The 16512-nt window shown below is 41.8% G+C and overlaps 1 protein-coding gene across 1 annotated transcript in view; it reads right to left on the reverse strand.

Moving 5' to 3' along the window:
- The window catches only part of ITGA8 (integrin subunit alpha 8), a 713969-nt gene that overhangs the window by 353020 nt on the left and 344437 nt on the right, over positions 1-16512 (reverse strand). Inside the window, exon 12 of the mRNA XM_078663606.1 lies at positions 8563-8768. Coding sequence (XP_078519732.1) covers positions 8563-8768 — 206 coding nt within the window. The remainder of the gene's footprint in view (positions 1-8562; positions 8769-16512) is intronic.

A 16512-nucleotide genomic window follows, 5' to 3' on the forward strand; every position in this document is an offset into this window, starting at 1 on the left:
TGCATCCACTGTAGGAACCTGTGTTCAACCTAATGATCATAGGTTCAAATCCTGGCAAGTCTACTCAGGCTTCCATCCTTCTGAGGTCGATAAAACGAGTACTGCAGAGTTGGGTAACAATAAACAACTCTTATTCAGCGCCAAGATACCCTTAAGCAAAATAGTGCTTTACTAATACACGCTATGTTATCTGACTGACGAAGTTTTGGGCTTTTATGTTTCATAACTAAAACTCAGCCTACTCTTCAAGCCCAATGTAAAAATGAAAAAAAAAGAGCACGGAGAATGACTACGTATTTCAGACATACATATGGGCCAAATTTGTAGCCAGTTATGTAGCAGGTGATTTATTAAAATCCACTTTTCATTTCAGTGGTTTTGTGACTTTTTGTTTTGCCAGAACCTAATTCAAAAGCCACGCAATAAAGTTCATAATATAGATCATATATTTCCTTTAAAAAGTGGCATGAACATCGTTTGTAATAGTCGGGATGGATTTCTTTCGCTTAAAAGTGATATTTTATATAGTTTTTTCTCGTTAAATGCATACTTTGGTTAGGCTGTTAAGGTTTCCTCTTTCTTTAGCCTCCATAGAAGGTAAGTGAACATTTATGACAGAAAACAACTACAAAAAGATGGAAGGAAGACATCAGTCTTGAATATTAACTGCCACTTGATTAGGAACTTGTATAGATTAGTTAAAAAACAGACTAAGGCCACTACTTTATAGTTTTTTGCACTGGCTCGATGTCAAGCCAAACTACTTAAGTTCCTGAGGGAGGGGCTTTGTCCCATAGCATTAAAATACACTGGTTTTGCCTCTCCAGCCGCCGAAGTTAATAAAAAAGAAATAATGGTCCAAATATATGAATGAATCAATGTATACGCATTCTTAGATACTTGAAAGCAATTATAGCTATTAGATAGAGTCAGATGTGAAGGCAAGTTAAGTAATTTCTTCTACCTTCTCTTTATCATTATGACTATGTATTTATATATGTATTCATTTGTTGGGGTTTCAATAGCACTAAGAAGCCACTTTTAATGCAAACAAAAATATTTGTTCATGATTCTGGAATGTGGCATCTCTGGAAGTGGTTTTTAGGGGGGACATAATGGACCACAGACAAAATTTCAGTGGCCACCAGTAGGGAGCTGGGTGCTTGTTGCAGCCCCTCCCCTCATACTTTTTGCCTGGTATTTAATGCATCTATAACTAAAGCACACTGGGTTCCTGCTAACCAGGTCCCCAGTACCAGTGTTCTTTCCCTAAAAATGATCAATTGTTTCCCCCAATTGGAAAAAACCTTTAGCACCCTCTGTAAGTTCCTAGTAAATAGTACTCCTGGCACCTAGGGCCTGAAGTACTAAAGGGGGTCCCTCACAACAGCAGCATGAATTGTACCACCCTAGGAACCCATCACCAAGCACATGCAAGGCTGCAATTGCAGGCTGCATGTCTTGCTGCAGACAAAAGTGAAAACACAACATGCCACACATTCCTGTGTGCCATGTCTACTAGCAATGAATGTGATATTCACCCCTAAGGCAGAGTGCTGAAAATTAAATATGAGGGCATACCTGCATGACCAGATATACCCCTGTGCTGGTCAGGCCTATTACTGCAAGTGCAAGTGAACAGTGAAGCCACTTTAGAACATGCGGTGGACACTGGTGAAAATGAGTTCCCCAGCTACATGATGGATTCACTAAAAATAGGGATGTTTGTTATCAAACAGCTCACATTGATAAACCCACACTGATTCCAGTGTTGGATTTACCAATACATGCACCCAGAGGGCACTTTAGAGGTGCCCTCTGAAAACTTACCAACTTCTGGTGTGCTCACTGACTGGTTACTGCCAGCCTACCACCCAAGACACTATCCTGACCTCGTAGGGTGAGAGCACCTGGTCTCAGGAGGCCCAGAACAAATGCCTGTCTGGGAAGAGTGTGTACCACTCCGTCCCACAAGGTGACCTACTGATTAGCCTTCCCAGGCCGACAAGCTTCAAAGAGCTGCCGCCTTTGGAACGCGACTCTGGCTCCCCTCACAGGAAAGGAAGCTGCCCCCCTTTGTCGAGGACCCCCTTGGCACCTAAGGTCGCTGCACTGAGGTGGACACGATTTTTTCTGAAGTAGCCATCTTTGTGATAGCATACGTAGAAATTCTGGGACAGGGTTAGGTCCACTTCCCATAGACTACTACCCTACACTCCTCTAATACTTCTAAATTCAGTATTTAGAGGACTCCCTGGCACCAGTGAAGCAGATACTGATGACCTAAATCGAGAGAGGGCATCAAAGAGCCACAAAAAGAGAGAGGAGAGAAGAAGCATCTGGTACCAGCCCCGCCGGCCTATCTGCATCCCTCTTTGAAAACTGCATCAAGGTCAACTTGTCCTGCAACTATTGACTCCAGAAACTTAGGATGACTGCCTGGCTTCGATTAAGAACCAAGACCTCCTGTGAGACAGCAGACCTGTTCCCTGCATCTCGCAGCAACTCTGAAAGAAAGGACTATGAGGCCTCTGGAACTGCCAAAACTCAACACCTGAAGTCACCACTGCACCCATCACTCCAAGCCCAAGTCAGATTGGGCCAATGATGTCATCAAGGTCCACCAGCCCGCCAGAGTCTGAGTCCATCCTGGTTTCACCACCCGTGGACCCTCCGACGTTACCTGCAGCCTCTGCCTGTAGATCCCCTCTACCGCGACTGACACCACGGCGCCCATTGCCACTACGCCGTAGAGAAGAGGACCAAAGATGTCCCTACATCATGAGGCCTGAGCTCCCAGTTGGTTCAGCCCGACTGGCCTTCTAGCCAGAGCCTGCAGCCTCTTTTTGCAGAGACAGATCACCATAGAATAACATTGGGCTCCAGACACGGTCTTGCACCCTGCACCCTGCACCCTGCCGCCCTCATGCCACTGGTGGTGTACAGTTGATGCTGCCTTGGAATTTGCCCACCACTCACCTTAACACCTGGAGATTGGCCCGTAAGTCGCTGTACAATAACCTGTTTGCAGAACTTGTTCTTCCTTCCATAGGATAAAATTGCAGAACTCAAAAACTGCATTGTGTACACTTTTTGAACTGAAAAGAATTCCGAGTTGAAAACATACTTACCTGAATGATTTTTCTCTGATGCCTAAACATATATAAAGGTGCTTGCTATTTTTATAAATTGGTGTGGATCTCCTTCTTGAGTTGTGTGTGACACTTATTAATCATTGTGCGTGTCTGCAGATGTCTTGCCCTCCTCTTGGTTAAGCCTGAGGGTGCTTGACCACACTACCCTCTAACAGAGCACATTGGGATTGCTAGAGCAAGCCCCTGCCCACTTAAAAGAGAACCCCTGGTCTCTTTACATGGTATATCAGATTATTGATATATCACATAAAGAGCCAGCTTCAAACATTGGTGGTGCAGCAGTGGGTTACACGACTTGACATTTGCTCTACCACTTGGTTATCAAGTGATTCCACCAAGGAATCCAAAACTGTCTTTGTTAAAAATATTCTTCCAATTTTTAATATTTTCTAAAATGTTTTAAAATAGCTATGAGGGCCTTTGTTACGTCCCTGTGCAAAACCGGTTAGAATTTTAAAAGTAGTTAGGCCAATTTCTTAAACGGTTTCCAACTACTTTAAAAGCAAGTCTGAACCAGGGACTTCCCATGAGCTCAACCTGGCACCCTATCAGAGCCTTAGGTTGTCCCAACTTAAGAAGCTCTGTAATGCATGGAAAATTGCCATGGGACCTAGACCCACAAAAGCCCATCTGTAGCAGTTGTGGCAGAAAACAACAAGGCCTTGGCAAGTATAGATTCCTCCAATGGGGAAGATGAAGAAGACCAAGAGGTGGATGAGGTTGACACTGACTCAACCAATACTCCCTCCGACAGCAACTCCAGTAGGAGCACTCCCAATAGTGTCCCAGAAGAGATACACACTGAAGATGCAGATCCTCAAAAACTAGCCAAGAGGAATGCATTAGAGGCTAAACACCTTGCTATAGAAAACAAAATAATTTAGATAGGCCTAGGAGTTATATCTGGTGGCAGCAACATTTTAAATAGGGATGAAGCTTTCGACCCTGAAATCCCCAAAGGGATTGTCCCAAAATCCTTAGAGGGTCATGGTATCACCAAATGGTCTACAGCCTTTGAGAGGGCATATAAATTGAGACAGCTGAACAAGAATGAGGCACATGCTGAACAAGAATGAGGCACATGCTGAGTCTTATTGCCTTATGAAGGACACCCTGATTGAAAGCTTTGGACTCACCACTGAGAAATACAGGATCAGGTTCATGGAGTTTCAGAAAACCCAACGTCAGTCCTGAGTTGATTTTGTAGATGTGTTAGTGAAAACACTACGTGGTTAGCTATGGGGAAGTCAGGTGCAAGATTATGATGGGCTGTATAATTTGTATATGAAAGAACATCTGTTAAGTAACTGTACTTCTGCAAAGTTGCATCAATATCTGGTGGACCTGGGGCCAGTCTCTGCCGAAGAGTTGGGGAAGAAGAATGATCATTGGGTAAAAACAAGAGTGTCCAAAACTAGTCGGGGTGACCAGAAGAAAGGGGTTGCCCAGCCCCTGAAAGAGAAAAGGGTGGATCACTCTAAAGAAAAAGAAAATGAATACTTTGTCCAGGAGGGTGGGACCTGAGACACCTCACAACCCAAAGGTGGGAACCAGGGTAAGAACTGGAACCCAGAAGTTGGTGTTTTAACTGTAAACAGACAGGTCCCCAGCTAAGGATCCTTCCTGTCCTAAAAACAAACCTACTGGTGTACCTCCAGGAGTTGCTAGTGTAGCTTTTCAGGATGATTCCTCAGATGAAGAGGTCCCCCTAGCCTTCAACTGGAACATGGGACCAAAAGGTGAGTTGGAGATTCCAGAGGGAAGCAAACCCTTTCACCACCTACTGGTGAATGGAATCCCAGCCTCTGTCCTGAGAGATACCTGTGCCAGTCGCACTCTTGTGCATGACAAGTTGATACCCTCAAACCAGTATATCCCAGGGGAGACTAGGAGAGTAAGGGCTAGGCCAGTGGCTTTTGTACCCCTAGAAATAGCTGCATTACTTAGTTGGAGAAGGGTGATAGTCAGTAAAGACCTCCTTCTTGATTGTCTCCTTGGAAATGACCGCCTAGATCGATCTAAGGTCCTACACTATATAATACAAACTATTGGTAAGTCTGTAGGATATCCCGGAATTGGGAACATATGCCTATGGTAACCTGAGTGTGACTTATTCACATTTATGTGAATTGTGTTGTGGTAACCACTTTAAATAATGCCATTTTCTCCCCTTTTCATGGCTCCCCATTGCTGATACTGTCTCAGTGGCAGCTCTGAATCTGTGAGATAGCTTTAAAATCCCACCATCCTCGCAAAAATGATGGAATAAATAGCTGCATTAAAATACATAGTAATGATGATGGTAAACAAGAAAGCAGATGGGTATCACAAGAGAATAGGACAGCACAGGGTATGCACAACAGAAGAACATGTTTATATGTGAAGGGTTTTGTAGACCATTTTATTCACAGATTTATGATACATTGAATGGTTTGAACACATACCTAAGATTCTCACAGGCACAGTTTCTAATTGTGATTCAAAACCAAACACAAAAGTGATTTATGCATCAATTATTCGTTTAAGTGACTAAACATTTTTGTCATGCTTTGATTGCGTAGATTTAAACCGAGATATGCCAGCAAACGATGAGTTTCCAAAACCGGCGACCCTGGCTGTAGCTAATTTCAGATGTGTCAGTGATCCCTGTCCACTTCCTGGTGTGCAGGTGTCCACTTCAAAATGAAATGGAACACCTCCAGAAGTGGCGCTAATGGGCACACTTGTCCGGAAGTGTCGGCAGCAAAGTCAAGGCCTGAATAAGTGTCTAATCTGAGAATCCTTCACCCCACAGCATGTCGTACACACACCAATAGGGTCAGTGTCAGGATGTCAAAACCGCGCAGCACTGCTGTTTCAGCTTGTTTTTTTGTACCCAACCCCATTTGCAAATGCTTAATTCACAGGTGCTTTCAAGACAGTTCACAGTGCTCATCTCACAAAATAAAGTAATCAATGACAAATGGTTGTTTGAGGTAGGTATTTTTAAAGCTTGGTACCAAAAGCAAGGTGCTTACTGTTATGAAGCCAATTGCATGGAGCCAATTGCAATCACAAAAACTATGGATATTTAAAAAAACAAAAAACATTGGGTTAGGAATAAGTGCAAAAATGAAAGCACTGCGTTTTAAAGATTTTTCGGCAGCTGGTATATTTCTCCAATAGATGAATTTTAAAGAATACAATGGGGATTTTAGCGGCTTGAAACCTCATCTGAGGAGAGGTGATCTTTCCTACTGGCAAAAAGTGCTCTTGTTGAGCTTAGGAACATAAGTAGGATGATGGATTAAGCATATTGCAAGTTAAATTTCTGCTACGTAAATGTATGTGTAGGGGTAAGATTTGTTTTAGAGATGATGTTTCAGACCTTACAGCCCAGAAGTATGAGTTTTAATTCCAATAGGTCTTAAAGAGCTATTGGGCTTGCTAATGCTTTTTGCTGATGCTGTTCAGCATGACAAAATGAAGGAAAAAAATGTAATCAGCACCAACAAAAAATGTGCAATGATATATACATGTGTATGATGCCGTATGTGCCATCGTGCTACAGCAACCACGGCATGACGATGCACACATGGACGTGCATGCATCATGATTTGGCAGGCATTTTGTTTTTGTTTTCATATACCATTACAAAATGGCAACCACCTATCTTGCAGCAGAATTGGAAAACAATCGTATAAAATGTTGCAAAGCGCGTTTTTTAAAGAAAGTAAACCAATGATGAGCGGCAGGCAAGCTAAGGGGAACAAGCTAAGCGGGATGACGAAGGAGGTGGGGAAGCAAAGGTCGAGCCTGGTGGGGAGTAACATGGAGAGCGTGAGAAGGTAGTAGAAGGTGAAGTTGCACATGGAGGAGAAAGTAAGAAAACACATAGACTCCCATTGAGAGTAAAAATCAAAAGAGAAAAGTTGTTCACTGTTATTATTCCTCCTGCATTTCCACACCAGGAAACTACTTGCCTTCTTTGTTAGTCTTTCCCTCAGGTTATTTGAGCAATGATTCTTCTGATGCATTAGTAATGTGCTCTGTAAAGTGATCCACTACTTTTAAAAGCAAAGTCCATGCTATATAGAATATGTAAAATTATTTGAATACAAGATAAAGACAATGGGCAATGGAGATCCTTAGCAACACTCAGGAGTTTTTCATAGCAATTTACTGGAGATGAATGCAGCTTTGGTTGAATGATGAACTATGTTTATTTTTCGTACCAAGGTGATAAGCAACATTCCAAGGTGATTGATTGTCTTCAGAAATGCTTAGATATCTGTAGAGAAACTCATTATTAAAGTATAATATGGCCTTGAGCAAAACCATACAATAGCCTTAAGGAAAGGAAGACATTACGTAATTACTCTAAGGTGTAATGTCAGAGTTTACATCTCTGCTCCAAATATAGAACCAAAGAGATGTTAGAGTTTTACATTTTCAAAGACAGTGATTTCTAATTGCATTTTTGATTTACCAGATAGGAGCTTGTTTAAAAGATTTGTGAAGGAGGCACTGAGGAAATGATTAATTTGGTCAAATGATTCAATTCTGCTAGGCAGTGGAATCAGCGGATAGTTCCATAACATCTTATTCGTTGTCGATATCCCAAGTCTCTCTCCAACAATTCTTAATCAACCAGATGTGCATTTTGTTCCACTCTACACATGCTGTTTCTCAAAGATGGCAGGCCTTGTATGTTCGGGCTATGACACATATGTATCATAGCTCATGGCCTGAAAATCAGTTGATTTAAATTTTGAACAAACTAAATTGCAAAATAACTTTGGTGCAATATTTATTAAAAGGAATCTGTGTAGCTTCTGGTAGAAGAATAACATAGAATTTAACATTTCATGACATTATCAAATAGTTATGCAGACAGCTATATTTCAGAATATTGAGTGTCAAAATATTGTGGCAGTAGTTCTCCTTAACTGATGCTCTACAGGTGGGTCCACATCACATTTTCTGTTTAAGACATTTAAATATTTTCAATTAAAAATATGGATTTGGATGATCACCGATGGCAAAATTAGAATAAAATATGCATTTTGATCTCCCAATGGTGGCCTTTTTCCACCAATGACATGTGAAGCAGTTGAATATCTCACTGATGCTGATGTAAACATTATGCAGGTTAGATGAGGGTTTCTTTCTCTAGTTCATCTCATGTGAGTAGGCCTGTAAAACACCCCCAGGCTCCACTCAGGAGTTTCAGCCCAAACACACTATTGACACATTGTTACACTTACACCTATTCAGTTAGTATACCTTTTCATCCCCTACTCACTCTACATCCCACAACTTCACTTAACTCACCTATATCTTGAATAAAGCCTTACACATATTTCCATGCCTAGCCTCCTGATGAGGAACAACATTCAATATATTTTATACTCATCTGAAAACTCACCATTGTATCCATCTTGGTCAAGATCACCGAGATGGGCAATAGAACTGCCAAACCTTCCAAAGATATCGGTGCCTTTGAACACTCGGGCGTCTTGAAAATAGAATGCCTCTTCCTGCAAGTACAGGTAGAGCCGCCCTACTTCCTTTGGCGTGCTCTCAAATTCTCGATCCATGAAGAGTGGGGCACCAACAAGCACATCATCTAGCCTGAAATCAGATGTAAGACGCTACTTTGAGTGTATTCGATGGGTATCTTACATTTATCATGGCCACTGAACATTTTAGGTTAAAAGCAAAATGTAGCAGATTGTTCACTATAATTATTTTTGCAGATTGTAGAATTTGTTTGCCACAATTCACAAATTCTAATTTCATATCACATACACTTCAATGGCAATTAGCTCCTGTCATCGTGTGACTCTCCTTAGTCTACAAAGGATTATCAATAGAGTTTTATTCATGTGTGTTCCACTATGCACTGATCTAGCCAATGTGATGGATTTATTAAATCCTAATATCAACAAAGCAAGGTGTTTCAGGTCATTGTAAACCAGTCTCTCCGTTGTTCTGAAGCAGATTACTTATCTACCTGTCTTTGGAAAACTGTAAGCAGTCATATGGTGACTACGTGCAAATTTCTCTGACCAAACAATGCAGCATACCACCAGTTATTCTATTAAATTATTAGTTACCAGAAGAAATATTAGAACTGTAAAGACCTAGAACATAAGACATACTCGTACGAGTAAAAAGAGCTAAGATGCCTTTGATTACCTAATTTTACATAAATAATTTTATATATACACAAACAGCATTAGAGAACTGATATTCCCATACATAATTATGAAATTAGTATTTCTCTTTACTTGTTAAATGTTCATTGCCTAACAGTATGTATCTGCCTCCATTTTTGACCACTCTTCAGCTTGCTCACCATGCACAAAGAAGGTTATTAAGCATGTCAACATTTCTATGTACACAATCTGCAATCTTTGGCTAGAATAATTGTACACACCCAGAATACTAACAATATCATATGATTTAGGAATGTAAAGATCACTAGAAATCTAGAGACGGTCACTTGCAATGATGTGTCAAGTTTGAGTTTGAGAAATACCTTGGAAAAAAGCTCAATCTATTAAGTGGCATGTTTTTTCCAGTTTATGATTGAAAATTCACTGGCGTATATCCGAAACCGGTCCCAGGAGGCTTGTTTCCGGTCCAGGGAAGACATGGCTTGGCAGTTCGGGCTGGACTGTTCCCATGAGGTACAGGGTCAGACTGATTTGCATATAGCCATGTCTGAACTGGGGTGGCCGAGTGAGCTAAAGAATGGTGATGGATTAAACCCAGATCAGTTGACTGGGGGTGAGTGTTTGATTTGCTCAAACGCTCCGTCCATCATCCCCTTTTGTATCACAACATTTTTACTATAACAATTTAATATTAATCACAACTCCATGTTCAATCAATTTAATTAAAATGAAATTAAATATGCAATAAACTTTTTATAATCCGTGCGCCAATCCAAATCAAACCAAACTACAGCAATTAAATAATACATTTGAAATAATTACATCAAACTAAAGTAATTTATATCCAGATTAAATTAAATTGTGCTAGCTCCAACCTTATACTTTAAAAAATAGATTTAATTTAATAACATTTTATTCCAATAATTTAACTCGATCCCAAATTCTAGTCGTAGATTAATGATGTTTATATGATGTTTATAAAATTAAATATATATGAACTAATAAGTAACATTATTCTAACACTGACTCTGAAATTACATTTTGAACTCTAACCCTAACTGTAAATTGAATAACAGTACAGTACAATAGTATACATTACTTACTAATAAGTTTGTTGTTCGTAATATTATATACAATATTAGGTCCTATATGATCCTGGTTCTCTTGATGCCGCATTAATGTAACTCAGTTAATACAGACAAAGTAAAGGTGTTGTCTATGTAATTTCACAAAACTAAATGCCAGACAAAGCAAAGTGGTGAAGCAAACACCAGGCCTTTATTATTCTTTCTTTGGGACTTTAAAGTGTATAGCAGATGATTCGAAAAGACACAAAGATCCTTTATACCCAGAAAGGTGGTTCATTGATCGACGAATTCCCCTCTTTCACAGTGTCATACACCCTCCTGCAAAGTTCACGAGTGATAATTCTCAGCTTTGGGGAAGTGGTGAGGTGTTTTCTCTAAGACTGTGCACCAATACAGTGTTGGTGAGCACACTGAACGTCTGTCCCAGCCAGAAACAACACAAGTGCATTTCATGTAATACTGGGCTCTGCACAATTCTACCCCTGAAGCATCACCTCTGCTCAGCACTAGCAGGCATTACAATTCAATTGAGTGGTTATTGTGCTGTGATGTGAAGCCCTAGGCAAATATTATTTCCCATAATCATAAACACACTTAGCACTTCAGTTGCAGTTGAGAGACTTAGAGGGCAATTCTCAAACATGACATAAATTTGCACCCATAAAATACCTCATACAAATGAGTGTAGATGTAATACTTTTTGGAATTCACAAGGATTTCCTTTAGCATGTTTGGAAAGCTAAACCAGGCATAGGCTTCCAGACGTACTACTGGGAGCATCATGTACATCGTCAGGGGTGGCAAGCACTACATAAATGCAGTAGCAATGTGGTGCAATTACATGCCAGGAAATTGAGCCTTTCCTTTAGTTTTCTCCACAAGAAAAACAATTTCCCTTTCTACATGTTTGAAGGCGATCCAACCCTATTCCTATCCTGCAAGGGGAATTCATTCTACCTTTTCCTACTGTAAATATTTGATCATTTCTAGGGTAAGTGAGGGTTGGATTGAGGTTTGTGAACACCCACATACATTCAAGTTTGTGGAAGAATAAAAAACGCAAGGCTGACAATTCTTTCCTCTGTTCACCTCCCACCCTGTACGCAGCAATAACTACTGTGCATTTAATCGCATATATGTGGTAGAGAAATGTGCAGTAATAAACCCATTTACGCTTGCTAGGATCTCTTTTGTGACTTCCTGGCTCAGGCGCAAGTCTCAGCATTTGTAGTTGGCTCTGGTAATATATATTTTTGTTTGTTTTTCTTAAACGCCGAATTAACCCTCAGATTGGATACGAGTGGATATTTCAAGCATGCTCTATTTTTAGTGCATGTTTTACCACAAATAGTGAATGTTAGCACAATATTCAGAAGTATAACATGACCTAAAGTATATAATTACACAAATTTTTGCCAGCATTAAAGTAAACTCTGACCAGCTCTACTGTTAACTGGTGCTGAAGAATGAAGTCTGTGGATGCTGCCATCTGTCAAAGAGATTATCGTGGCCCTTTGGTAATGTAATCATGTCTCCCTGAGGATGGAACCCTTGCAGTAACCACAGACTGCTCAATTCTGCCTTGTTAAAGCCTGTCCTTTTGATGTATGAGTGGAGCAGGCCTCGACAGCACATGTCCTCTTCTTAAAGAGAACATCTTATCTTGGAGGCATGCCCTTATTGACTGGTTTGAGTAACTGGTTCCTAAGTTTTGCTCCTGCTGCTTCTCCAAGGGCCGCGCGGACAGTTTGCAGCACAGTGGTTTCGTCAGTGGTAACCCAAATAACAAGCCACTGTGTTTTCCCCGAAGTAAGGTAACTTTTTGTACAACAAAGTTTTACATTGTCATAAAATAAGACATGCAGATGATGGAACGCTCTCAGTGGAAACATTTATTTCTAATTCATAGACTTTGAAAGTGATCACTTTTCTCCAGTCTTTCTTCAATGTTTAGGCAAACGCTCGCTCGGATATCTGCAATTCACATTAGCAGAAGGCGACGGACATTCTTGGCAGGACCACTGCCCAATACAAAGGAAAAGTAGAGGCAAATGAAAACATTCCTGCCGAAAGCAGGAGCGTATATATATATATATATATATATATATATATATATATATATATATATATTTTTTTTTTTTTTTTTTAAGTATAGGATACAGTCATATATTCTTTGCAATGTACATTTCCGTTTCATACATCAGGCAGATTTCATTGTTTCTCTGATCACTGCTAGAGTTACATCAACACCTCGGGTCATGGGTGTTCCCGAAATTCAAACCTCAAAGAAGAATAATATCTTTCTGTCATTTACATTTGTTCTTCCCCCATCGTATCAGGTAAGAGCTATGTAGGGTCTATGACTCTCCCTTTGGCCAAAATACCCCTGGGTCAATGTATCATTAGCATTTCAGGGTATCTCCTTCATGGGCTACTTTCAAGATCAGATAGTTCTTGTGGTGGGTCGCACAGCTGCCCCCTGTATTCGTTCCATTTCCCCCATATCCTAGTCCATTTTTGGGGGCATCCTCGGTGAACATATACCGCCTTTTCCGCCAACATAGCTGTGTCTATATGTTATGTTATGTTATGTTAAATGAGACTTTTTAAGCGCACTAACACCCGAAGGTTTCTTGGCGCTGGCTGAAGGGACATGTGGGTGAAACGGAAAAAATTTATTCAGAAAGGGTAAACAGATAAGTCTTAAGGAGTTTCCTGAACTGAAAAAGGGAATTACTGGATTTGATGGTCATATCCTTCCCCCACTGTGTGCATGTGGGTGCCACACCTGAGCCCCAGTTCCTGGCAATGTTCCGTTTAGCAAGGGCTAGACCCAAAGTTGCCCAAGTCTGCATTCCTCGATTCATGTCAGTGGGCGACCAAATATTTAATAAACAACATTATGTTGACATTATGCACTTTATCATGCTAATTTGCACATACATGTATGTTGGATTAATCGCTGCTATTGTATAATATGCACTGTTGGAATGGCATAGCACTTGCACTTTGTTCTATCCTTTATTTTATTTATTTATTTATTTATTTTTTATTTATTTTTTTTTTATCTGTATTTTTACTGTGTATAGTTAGATTAAGTGCTGCTAATTGCATATTGCACTTTAGGAAGGATGCCGCCGAACCTTTCTCTTGAATTGCCAATTTGCACATACATTGACATAGCGATGATATTTAGCACTTTAACTGCATATTTGCACATAACCAAAGGTCGTGTAATTGTTACTATTACAGTTAAATGTATTCTTTGAATGGCTTAATGTTCATGTTCTACAAATGCTGCTAAATGTATACTAGATACAGAATTAACTGTATAGGGTTTTTCTTTTTGTGCTCTATCTTGATACATTGTGTTTTCATTTCAATGGTAGCATGTTCTAGAACTGTGTAATTTTTATTGATGTTCATTATGTCTGTTGCTATATGGTTGTATTTTTTTTTACAAACCGAATAAAGCATCTTTGACTTTAATAAACAACATCTAGGTTCTCTTAGTAGTTCAACACCACTTGCTTCCGATATTTCGGATAGTATTTGGCCCCAGTATTATTGGATCCTAGGACAGTCCCATATAACGCGAAAGAATGTGCCCGGGAGACCGCATCCTCGCAGGCAGACAGGTTCCGGGATGCGGCCCAGCCGGTGTAGAAGTGTGCGGGAGTAGTATATTCTGTGTAATATTTTCAGTTGCACTAACTTGAGTCGTGATGGGATGGAGGTCTCCCTGGCGGATGCCAGAGCGTACAGCCAATCCTCATCCTCTATGTTCCCTAGTTCTATTTCCCATTTGCTCCGCAGGACAGCCGTGGGGTCGGGCATGTTATTGATAAGTTTGCGATATGTGAGGGAGATCGCATTTTGTCTAGGCATTCTGTAAGGAGTCTATCCTCCAGGGGGGAGGATTCAGCCAGTTGCGTGCCTGTTGGAATTGGTCCCTGTAGTGCATGCTTGATTTGTGCATAGCGATATTGTTCGGTGTCCTCCATCCCGTATTGTTCCTTAAGGGCTGGGAAAGTGACGACTTCACCTCTTTTCCATAAGTCCCCGATTTTGGATATACCAATTAAGTCCCACTGCCTGAAGCCCTTTGTGTTTGCTAGTGTACCCAGACGCCGCGTGTCTTAAAGTGGCGTGGCGAGCGTGAGCACTCCCTCCCATCCCAGGGCTCTTTGTGCTGCGTGCCAGATCTTGATCGTGTGGGCTGTTGGGCCTGGAAGGTGTGGCGTCGTTTGTTCCTGTATAGTGCCCGCATGAGTTGGTCAGGCGGTAGCACAGTTCGGTCAAGGCGGAAGCCTGGGTCCAGTTGTGGGGCGTGTAACCATTGATTAACCGTTATTAATTGTGCTGCCCAGTAATACAATTTAACACTCGGTAGGTCGATCCCACCGTCATACCAGGACTGGATTAATTTGGAGTGCGCTATACGGGCTGGCTTCCCATCCCACATGAGTGCCGAGATTTCTGCGTCTATGGACTTAAAATAGGTGAGAGGGACCGGAAAGGGTGTGTTTTGCAACGCATAAAGAAATCTAGGGAGTGATAGCATCTTAAATAATGCGGCCCTCCCCAGTAATGTAAGCGATAAAGAGCGCCAGTGTGTGACGTCGGATTTTAGCCTCAGTAGGGGCTTCGTCAAGTTTTCTTCCATGAATAAGGATTCCTGTGGCGTGACATAGATTCCCAGGTATTTGAATCCCCTGGTGACCGTCTGTAGGGTGCAGTCAGGGGGCAACATCGGTGTATGGCCTTGTAGGACAAAAAAAAGTGATTTGGTCCAATTAATGGTGTAACCTGATACCTCGCCGTAGGCCCTGAGTAGGTCCATTAAAGCTGCCAGGGACTGGGTGGGGGACATCAAATAAACCAATACATCGTCCGCGTAGAAGGAGATGCGATCCTCCCATCCAGTCCCCCATGTGATTCCCCTAATTATGAGGTCTACTCGCACCTGTATCGCCAGGGGTTCAAGTATAAGAGCGAAGAGAAGCGGGGATAGAGGGCATCCCTGCCTCGTGCCGCGTCCCAGTGTAAATGTGCGGGAAGTGTGGCCATTGGCTACCACCTGTGCCGTCGGCTCGGTGTAGAGAAGTTTGACCCAACTGCAAAATTTAGGGCCGAAGCCCATCTTCCTGAGGACCGCGAATAGGAATGGCCATTCGACCAGGTCGAAGGCCATTGTGGCGTCAAGAGAGAGGATTGCCGCGTCTTCCCGCAACATGGGAACACGATGTAGGACTCCATTAATGAGCCGTAGATTAAGTGAGGTATTCCTACCAGGCATAAAGCCCGATTGGTCCTGGTGGATTAGGTCGTAAGGTGGGGCTGTAGTCTTAGCGCCAGAATTTTTGCCAGGACTTTAGCATCCACATTCATTAGGGAGATCGGCCTATAGGAAGATGTTTGGTCAGGTGGTTTACCGGGTTTGGGGACTACGACAACTGTGGCCAGCCGTTGGTCAGCTGTGAGCTCACCTCTCAACAGGCAGTCATTATACATCGGGAGCATGTAGGGGATTATCTGTCATGATAGTGTTTTGTAGAGTTCAACTGGTAGGCCGTTGGGCCCCATCGCTTTTCCAGTATGTAGTGCTGCTATTGCCTTCCCCAATTCTTCCCCTGTAAAGTCGCCCTCAAGTGTCTGTGCATCCTCTTGCGGAAGTGCGGGCAGGGGTACGTCCTGCAGGTACCGCGAGCAGTCTTCCTCCGTCTTCCCACCCCGTGCAGTGTATACGGTCTCATAATATGTGGCCAGTTCTTCTACAATTTCCGGGGGAGTGGCCGTGTGTGTGCCATCTGAGCGTTCTAATGTGACAATCCATCTATTGACCCTTTCCTTACGTTCAATCCATGCGAGCATCTTCCCAGTCTTGTCACCTAATTCATAGACCCTATGCAGTGTGTCAGTCAGTTTTGTCTTGGTTATGTCCTCTACGTATGCCTTGTATTCTTGTGAGGCCAATGTTAAGGTGTACTGTGTCTTCTGAGTTATCGGAGGCATGGGCCAATTCTGCTGTTTGAACTGCTGTTTCTAGTGCTTCCACAGTCGCCCGCTGTTCTTTTTTGTGTCTGGAAATGGTGGAGATAGCCTGTC

The sequence above is a fragment of the Lissotriton helveticus genome, chromosome 10 (genome assembly GCF_964261635.1).
Source record: "Lissotriton helveticus chromosome 10, aLisHel1.1, whole genome shotgun sequence".
NCBI classification, from domain to species: domain Eukaryota; kingdom Metazoa; phylum Chordata; class Amphibia; order Caudata; family Salamandridae; genus Lissotriton; species Lissotriton helveticus.